Genomic DNA, 10,076 nt, shown 5'->3' with positions numbered 1-10,076 from the left:
TTAAAAGGAAAACTGCTGATGAAAAGAACTGATTTGTTGGAATAGGCCGTTGTGAGGATGCAAGCTGGAAGTCACATAACCTGTCATTTAAGAACCCAAACTCGCAAAGAACAGCTATAGCTAATAACAATTACACAAAATAAGCGGGATTACACATGTTCCAAACATGGGTGCTCCGGGAGTATGGGGTCCGGGGTCCTTTGTTAAGGGCTGTCCGGTCCCTGTACGACTGGAGCAGGAGCTTGGTTCGCATTGCCGGCAGTAAGTCAGACTTGTTCCCGGTGCGTGTTGGACTCCGGCAGGGCTGCCCTTTGTCGCCCGTTCTGTTCAGCTGTGGTGTGGACTTTGCTACTTCTTAGAGATAAACTTTATAGTTATCGTTGGTGTGAACGAGCCGTGAACAGTTACATTCAAGGAAGTTCGAAGACCAAAAGCATACAAAACCGACTTGGGTGAACGACAATCAATTTATTACTCATTTAATGTATTAAACATAATATAACGTTTTAGTTCATTTAGTTACAACAAAAAGCACAAAAGATACATAGATAGATAAAAGCAACATAAAAGTTGTTAAATATATAACACGCACGATACCTGTCCTGCAGTTCTTAAAGGCTTCTGTTACTGTTAAAGGCTTCTGTTACTCTCACGCCATTTCCTTCCATCAGCCTTTTTATTCCGCAAATATATTAAACTGTGCATCACGGTTAATCTTCCACCTGGTGGATGTGCAGCAGTTTTTTTTACCTTTCAGGACTTGATGGTGTGACTATAAAGTCAGTATTGGGATTTACTTAAGCTACTCATCAATAATAAATATGACCTTTATTGTTTCCCACAAGTCAAGTCAAGTCAACTTCATTTATACAGCACTTTTAACAATGTAAATTGTTCCAAAGCGGCTTTACATTGATAATAGGAAATTAACAATGGATATGGATACAATATAACAAAGCAATGGAATAATTCCTACTCATTTAAGGTTTTAGATCATGGAATGACTCCCAGAAGAAAACATATGACCTGGATAATCAGATGTATCACGACTGTTTCCGTTTTGGTAAATATATAGCTTAATCAAAGCTGTATTCTGGCAGTATGCACACACACAAATACAAATTGTACATTTTGAGAACAGCATGTGTGATTTTCGATCTAAGTGAAAAAAAAAATTGAAAAAAAAAATTGCACGAATAATGTATTTATTATTGAAAAAAGTGGCATCAGAAAATGTGTTTAGAGTGGCTGAAAATGGGCGGGTTGTAATAACACGGTATATATTTTTTGTTACACAGCTTTTTGTTATGATTTTAATTTTTACTTTCATTAATGCACTACAACATTTCCTTTCTGCACTTATTTAATCCTTCACTATGTATTTTGTTTGGTTTATTGTTCTGTAATAAGATTAAGATTGTAAAAAATATTGTAGATATGAAAAAATAAAAAAATATCAAATACAATCAAACAATCTGATGATTTATCCAAAATAATGCCAAGGAAACAGATTTCAAGGAGTTTCATTCTAAGAGGTGCTGTATATAACTTTTTCACTCTACTAAAGCATAACAACACCATATGTTTGCATATATTGAGGAAACATGCTAAGTTCACAGACTCGTTTCTCTGAAAAACACTTCTACAGCCAGTTATTATACTTAGAAATGTGTGTTTCCAGGCTGGAATGTTCTTGTTTTGGTCTGTGAAACTTTACGTGGCAAATTTGCCAGTTTCCATTGCGCTCGTTCCTGTTGCGTGTGCTCAATCTGGCAACCCGTGTGAGCGCCGTCGAGTCTGTGGAGGCGGGAGAAACAACGATCTCCGATATTATGAATTCGACTGCAGTACTTATTTCAACCACTAGTTGTAATTCTTACAGACAGCACCTTTAAGTTTGGCTTGATTCAGGTTTGACTGTTAATCAACCTGATGTCCATGAATGTCCACAGTGTTTTATGGTCTAACGGTGGCGTAGTCAGATGTGTCCTGCCCGTCAGAAGTCCTGTCTGAGAGACGTGTAGCTGTAAACTTGACGGTGGAGTAGTTGAGATTATCAGAGGGGCTGCAGGGTAATTGTGCTAAAGCATAAATAGAGGTGTCACGCTCATCAAACACAGGAAAGACCAAACTGTAGTCAGGATGATCAAGTGTGTTCCCGATCTCATCATAATCAGAGACAGTGTGAGTGGCCTGACAGAAGAGAAGAGAAGAGAAGAGAAGAGAAGAGAAGAGAAGAGAAGAGAAGAGAAGAGAAGAGAAGAAAAGAGAAGAGAAGAGAAGAGAAGAGAAGAGAAGAGAAGAGAAGAGAAGAAAAGAGAAGAGAAGAGAAGAGAAGAGAAGAGAAGAGAAGAGAAGAGAAGAGAAGAGAGCAAACAAATGGTTAGATTAGAACCCACAAATAAAAGATAAAAATCAAACTCAAACAGATGCATGATGAAACTCACTTCTCTATTTGGTTTCATATCTCTGTTGGGCAGATGCTCGGTCGGGCCTTGAACGACATCTCTGGGCTGCTTTACTGTTTTGGAAAAATGTATTAATGACCTTTGTTTTGTGACACTGAAGTCTAGTTTGACTATGAAAATGAGAGGTAATATAAATGATTCGTGAGGAATACGGTTACCTTCTTTCGTTTGTCTCCATCTGAAGCACATGAAGAGTGAGAATCCAAAGCCTGTCAGGATCCCTATGACCACCAACATGATGAACATGGTAAAACCTGGAAAAACAGACATCAAAACTATGTGAATATGACTTTAAATGTCCTATTTTTAAGGAAACTTGAGAAAAAACGTCCATGGACAGGCATTCAAAACTTCAAGAAACTGAACTCATCATACCTGACTTAGTTTGAGGTGCCGCTGTATTATTAGTTGATGAGGAATTCAAAAACACTGAAGGTGATGTTGTTGAGGATGATAAAGGAAACACAGATGTGACGGGTCTGATAGATGCACTATCTTCAGTCGCTGGTTTACTGGTGTAAACTGAAGCTGTTGTGGTTGGTTTCGATGACGTCCTCGCTGATGTGACTGAAGCACAAATAATCATGAGGTTTAATGCATGACAGTCTGATGTTTATTGCCGGTATGACGAGAATGCAAAACTATAAGATTAAGCAAAGCTTTTTATACATTTAGCATGCATTTTCAGAATATATATAGTTTAATTTTCACAGTCTAATAATGACAGAAGATCACGTGATCTCTTTGTACTTTCCCCTGACGCAGCTGTTAGTAACACTTCATTACAGTCAAGGGTGTGGTGCACATATAGCGCTGTACGTGTGACCAGCCATGTGTGTTTAGCATTTTCACTAGTTAGAAAAAAGATATCATTATCAGCCATGTAAAAAGGCTGATAGCATCTTACCATTATAAATGTTCAGATGTGTCACTGAAATCCACTTGTTCTTGTTCTTTTGTCCTCTCTCTCCAGCTCCACACCAGTATATCCCAGAATCCTCTAGTGTCAGATCAGTGATGGTCACAGTAAAAACTCCTGCAGATTCATCATCCCTCAGAGAGAATCTGCCGTTACTGTTTGTTTCTGATGAAGCTTTGATACCCGATGTCTCACAGAGCGACGGGTCGCTTCCTTTGCACATGAACTTGATCTTGCTCTTCAAATCACTGTTATAATGGCAGGTGATGTTCAGATGCTCTCCAGTCACAGCAGACACGACAGACACTAAACCAGGGCATAAATGAGAGATTGAAGGATCTCCAAGTCTCTTTATGGCACAGCAGTACTGATGTCCATCCTTGAGTCTCAGATCTGTTATAGTAACAGTATGGGCTGTTTGATCAGATACTAGTGTAAATAATGTCAGCTGTTCTTTCACACTGTTTATCACGAGCCGCTCCGCTTACACACACTGATCATGGAATTAATATGAATTGAAAACTTCTTTCTATTACAGAAAGACCTGAACTTTAAAATCACTAACTGTCAAAAGATAATGCAAGCTGTAAATGTAACTGATTTGAAAAAATATAGACACACCGAAATTTTGAGGTGTAAGTTATGGGAAAAAAATTCTAAAATATAACTTTTAACTGCACAACTCAAATATATATATATATATATATATATATATATATATATATATATATATATATATATATATATATATATATATATATATATATATATATATATATATATATATTAGGGTGCATCAAATTTGAATGGGAAATTTTAATTTCAAAATATCAATTTGGCTGGTATTGCATTTTGTTCCAATTAACAACTTCAACTTTAAATGACTTTTGCAAAGTTTTGAGGAATTCCATTGAGATTTAGGGGTGCCACCTAACACATGAACTTTGGCGAAATTTCAAAAAATGTGCAATTTTTAGTCTAATTGCCAAAAGGTTGACCTGGAAATGTTGAGTACAGTGAACTTTTATACAGTAACATGTTCTATAGGGTTATCAAAGTAAAAGTTGTTTGTTTGAACCCTTTGGGCAACTTGGGCATTTCTCAGAATTCAACTTTCAAGATTCTCCATTCATTTGTCCTATAGACAAAATGAATGGAGGTCAATGGGACATGTTCACGTGGCATTACCCTGTTAATTTACTGTAACAATTACAATGCTACTCTCAATACACATGAGACATCTACAGTGGGGAGAACAAGTATTTGATACACTGCAGATTTATCAGGTTTTCCCACTTACAAAGCATGTAGAAGTCTAATTTTTATCATAGGTACTCTTCAACTGTGAGTGATGGAATCTAAAACAGAAATCCAGAAAATCACATTGTATGATTTTTAAGTAATTAATTTGCATTTTATTGCATGACATAAGTATTTGATACATCAGAAAAGCAGAACTTTGGTACAGAAACCTTTGTTTGCAATTACAGAGATCATACGTTTCCTGTAGTTCTTGACCAGGTTTGCACACACTGCAGGAATTTTGTCCCACTCCTCCATACAGACCTTCTCCAGATCCTTCAGGTATCGGGGCTGTCGTTGGGCAATACAGACTTTCAGCTCCCTCCAAACATTTTGTATTGGGTTCAGGTCTGGAGGCTGGCTTGGCCACTCCAGGACCTTGAGATGCTTCCTACGGAGCCACTCCTTAGTTGCCCTGGCTGTGTGTTTCGGCCGATCTTCAATGCTCTTACTGAGGGAAGGAGGTTGTTGACCAAGATATCGCGATACATGGCCCCATCCATCCTCCCCTCAATACGGTGCAGTCGTCCTGTCCCCTTTGCAGAAAAGCATCCCCAAAGAATGATGTTTCCACCTCCATGCTTCACGGTTGGGATGGTGTTCTTGGGGTTGTACTCATCCTTCTTCTTCCTCCAAACACAGCGAGTGGAGTTTAGACCAAAAAGCTCTATTTCTCTCTCATCAGACCACATGACCTTCTCCCATTCCTCCTCTGGATCATCCAGATGGTCATTGACAAACTTCAGATGGGCCTGGACATGCGCTGGCTTGAGCAGGGGGACCTTGTGTGCGCTGCAGGATTTTAATCCATGACGGCGTAGTGTGTTACTAATGGTTTTCTTTGAGACTGTGGTCCCAGCTCTCTTCAGGTCATTGACCAGGTCCTGCCGTGTAGTTCTGGGCTGATCCCTCACCTTCCTCATGATCATTGATGCCCCACGAGGTGAGATCTTGCATGGTGCCCCAGACCGAGGGAGATTGACCGTCACCTAGAACTTATTCCATTTTCTAATAATTGCGCCCAGCCTAGCATCCCAGCCTTGTGCAGGTCTACAATTTTATCCCTGATGTCCTTACACAGCTCTCTGGTCTTGGCCATTGTGGAGAGGTTGGAGTCTGTTTGATTGAGTGTGTGGATGGGTGTCTTTTATACAGGTTCTGAATTTTTGTTTTAGATTCCTTCTCTCACAGTTGAAGTGTACCTATGATAAAAATTACAGACCTCTACATGCTTTGTAAGTGGGAAAACCTGCATAATCGCCAGTGTATCAAATACATGTTCTCCCCACTGTATACTCCGAATATGTCATTGTCCACTCTAGAATACTGTTGATGTTAAGCTTAATAGTTTAGCTAACATAGATAGCTAACTGTGGTTAGCAAACTGTTGCTAGCTAACGTTAGCTAGATGTAATGAGCACCAAATACCTATAAATATGACTTAAATGACTTATGATAAATAAGTATACAAAGACAAAATTACAGATAATTATGTAATAATACATACCCAACACAGAAAGATCACCTCAAACAGAAAGATAATCTCAGTTTTCTTGAGCTGTAGTATTGTTTACCTCAGATCTCCATTGTGACCATTGAGCACTGTTAAGCACTTTATCCAACGAAACCAGATGTGCGGTGGCACCCCTAAATCATCATGTACTGGAAAAATATTTTGCATGTGTTGTTTCTACATATATTGGAACATTTTTAGCACCCAGCCATATCAAAATTCAAGAATTGTGTTTTTTGATGCACCCTAATATATATATATATATATATATATATATATATATATATATATATATATATATAACACAGCATGCCATGAAAAAGGCCGTGGCCGGAAACACTTTCAAGTCTAAGAATTATAATGTCCTTGAGTCTCATCCTTGAGAACAGCTTCTCTGTTAACAAAGACTGATAATGGAATAAATATAAAATGAAAAGGTATTTTACAACAGAAAGACCTGAACTTTTGTGTACAGATAATGTATACTTTGTGTTTTGAATGAGCGATTTCTCCATAACTGAGACAGTGTTGTGTGTGAGGAAGTGATGCGGGTCAGTGTCTGTGGTGTGAACACTCGCTTATCATCATCTGCAGAGGATACTGTGGTTTCTGTTCTCTCGCCTATTTATAACAGGTGATACAGCGCTCTCTCAGACACACACAGACCTCTCTAGTGTTACTGATATATTAGTTATGATTATATGTGTTTTACACCATATCTGTGTGCACTGTCCACTTCACTCATGCAGAATATTCTGACTTACCAGGTTTAATTTCCAGGTTAATCTTTTTTTTGTCATCATAATTTCCCAGTCCTGTCTTCACAGCACACCAGTATTTGCCTCCATCTTCTGTTCTCAGATCAGTGATGGTGACGGTGAAAACTTGTGATGTCGTGTCATCGGTCAGAGAGAATCGCTCGTCACTGGCTGTTGATCCAGATTCAACAACTTTGTCATTAATCAGTATTGGACACTCTCCTCTGCAGAGATATTTATTATATGTTTTATATCCAGACTCATAGGGACAGCGTATTTCAACTTGTCCTCCTTTATAACCAGTGAAAGTCAAGATCGCCATCGTCTCACACGCCAAGACTAAAAACATAAGAGAGAGAAACTCAGCTCAGAGCGAACATGGACCTGATTGAGAACAGGTGCTGCTTTAGAAAGACCCAGAAACACAGAATAAACTCTTACCTGACATGATGAGCAGGAGAAATATGAGAAGTTTATGATCCCAGATCTGGATCATTTTCTGCTTTATCTGTGAGCCGCTGGTGGCCTGTGTTATGCAGAGCTCTCTCTCTCTCTCTCTCTCTCTCTCTCTCTCTCTCTCTCTCTCTCTCTCTCTCTCTCTCTCTCTCTCTCTCTCTCTCTCCTCCTCCTCTCTATGAAATACAGTGTTTGCAGCTGGAGCTCCCTCTATTGACATCTTCATTGAATAAATCTTACATTTACATTTATTCATTTAGCAGACACAAATAAACTCAGTCTTGACTTAGAAAAGATTTAGGACTTTTAAGAACAAATATGTCTGATAATATATTTCATCAACACTGATCATAACTAAGAGACAACGTGCACCATTCAAAAATATAACATTGTGTTTAACCTGAATATTTGCTCACTTGGTGTCAGTATGATCTAATAATGACATTAGTGTCCATAATGAGAGGATGGAATTTTCAATATTACTTTGGCATTGTTCATTTTTCAAAGTTTGTCTTCATGTGGTGTTTGTCTGACAAAAATGAGAAAATGCAAAAAATGAAAAATGACAAAAGTGGCAGTAACTGCTAAACTGTTTTGCATTTATTCCACATACCGTATATATACCAGCCCGTTCTCATCCCAAGGCGTCATATACTGACGCTTTTGACATTTCGTCTACATCCAACGCACATGGCACCCTTTAGCGCAGGGTGACGCAGATAGATATGGGCCAGAAGGCGCCTCCTAGCGGTCTAACCCTAACCCTACCCCAGACCTAAACCTACCCATAACCGAACAAACCTATCTGCGTCACATATTGACGCTAAAGAGTGCCATGTGTGTTGGATGTAGACGAAATTTCAAAAGCGTCAGTATATGACGCCCTAGGATGAGAATGTGTTGCAAATGCTGATACACCTGCACTTGCTACAGCGCAGGCCTACAAACATGCTAACAGTGGAAACAAGTCAAGAAGTAAACAATTTACTAGTCACTAGTCACAACTAGCAGGTAATCGGGGTCATCACTAACAGCTCATCTAGATGAGGATATGCAACTTCCATGAATCCTTTCAAATATAATAACATACATTCACACAGCATTAGAATACAGTTGGCAATCCTGTATTTGAGTCCTTAATAAAGTTACACTTACGTTTACATTTACTTACTCACACTGTTCAGTTATTTTCAAGACCCATAAACCAGGTTATTCAGTAAAACTGTGCTTTGTGAACAAGCTCTGCGCATTGCATGTGTGATTTTGGTAACTTACAGAGACGTACACAGTAAAAACCCCAGTGTTAAATCAACACTGCTCAGAGCACATATGGTCCCACTCTACAGAGTGTTAAAATTAACACTGAAGCAGTGTTAAAGTTAATGAGATAATTAAGTTAACACTGAAGCAGTGTTGAAGTTAATGAAATAATTAAGTGATTAATTAAGTGATGATTGGCCATTAGTGGTGACACCTGATGATAACAAGCAGACTCACTGAAGGAAAGAGAAACAAGAACAGAAAAAAGAAACACAAGAACTACTGACTTCGAGCCATTATTGCACTTATTATTTTACCAGTTTGACTTTATTTCTGTCATACATCTACACACGGTCTTATTTAGATTTAACAGAAGTTTAGATGGTAATGTTTTATGGAATGTTTCGTTTCATGTCACCATTATGGTGGTCAGTTGTTGCTTTAGTTGGGCTCTTGACACTTTATTATTTAACATTAGTATTTCTCTGGCTGTTCCAACTCTGTGCTTATAAAACATATGTGTTGAGGCAAGAGAAACTATGACTTTGGCTGTGTTTCCTGAAAGCATCGCAAGCCTAATTTGATCGTACAGACCATTTGTTGCAGTTGGTCTGCAATCAAGTTAAGTTTAAGATGCTTTTGGAAATGCAGTCCTGGTTATGTTTCAATGATGAAATTACTAGTGACCTGATTCAATAATGTCACCCAGCATTATAAACTGATTATCTAATTGTTTTATTAATTTTTCACTACAGAAGTTATTTCCAGCAATATTTGAATGATCTGAAAGATTTACACACAGACATCAAGAATCTACATATGAATCTCAACAATGGTGACAATCAAACAAATGTTTAATGTTGCAGTGCATGATGGGAGCCACCAATCAGAACGCATCAATGGCTGACATCATGCATTGCAGCATGAATAAATTATGCAGCTGAATTGTCCTGTAATTTTCATTGTTTTTTCTGTTTGCTTTTATTTTGCTATTGTTTTGTTCTGACTTTAGTAGCTTGTTTTGTGATGTTCAGAGTTGATCTGTTTGTCACTAGTTTGTTTATTGTCACCATTGTTGAGACTCATATGCTGATTCTTGATGTCTGTGTGTTTAAACACAATAACTTCTTTGCTCAAAGTATTTTCAAAATTTTTGATATTGCTGTTGGATCTCAAACTGTAGAATCTCAGAGCTACAATCACCAATACTAAAACGAGACATCAAGCATATAGTCAAATATTTAGACTCTGAATTACATCAGTGAATCAGGACACTACATGATGATAATGTCATTATCAAAACATATTGTGAGCAGGTCATGTTTTCTCTTGCAGTAACAAATGTGCTTTATAAACACAATGATGGACCAGTCAGAGAAAAACTAATATTAACAAAATGA

At 38.0% G+C, this 10,076-nt stretch overlaps 1 protein-coding gene across 1 annotated transcript; it reads right to left on the bottom strand.

Annotated features, from left to right (window-relative positions):
* Window positions 1–450: 450 nt before the first annotated feature.
* Window positions 451–7,548, bottom strand: LOC308687526 (uncharacterized protein). Its single transcript, XM_081360125.1, has 7 exons — window positions 7,402–7,548; window positions 6,967–7,299; window positions 3,376–3,693; window positions 2,844–3,035; window positions 2,627–2,722; window positions 2,448–2,521; window positions 451–2,193 (listed from the first exon to the last, which is right to left on the bottom strand). Exons 1-7 carry the CDS (start codon window positions 7,454–7,456, stop codon window positions 1,957–1,959), a joined length of 1,305 nt encoding a protein of 434 aa, XP_081216251.1. The 5' UTR covers window positions 7,457–7,548; the 3' UTR covers window positions 451–1,956.
* Window positions 7,549–10,076: the final 2,528 nt, after the last annotated feature.

The sequence above is a fragment of the Scardinius erythrophthalmus genome (assembly GCF_964197995.2).
Source record: "Scardinius erythrophthalmus genome assembly, chromosome: 3".
Taxonomy (NCBI): domain Eukaryota; kingdom Metazoa; phylum Chordata; class Actinopteri; order Cypriniformes; family Leuciscidae; genus Scardinius; species Scardinius erythrophthalmus.
This window is presented reverse-complemented; position numbering and strand designations above follow the sequence as displayed.

Bases quoted from the DNA above. Each gene is read 5' to 3' on its own strand.
- LOC308687526 (XM_081360125.1), bottom strand. From the start codon at position 7,456: ATGATCCAGATCTGGGATCATAAACTTCTCATATTTCTCCTGCTCATC. The intron at 2,522-2,626 runs GTAACCGTATTC...TTTCCAAAACAG, and splicing joins ATGGAGACAAACGAAAGAAG to TAAAGCAGCCCAGAGATGTC. The intron at 2,194-2,447 runs GTGAGTTTCATC...CTCTTCTGTCAG, and splicing joins ATATGAAACCAAATAGAGAA to GCCACTCACACTGTCTCTGA.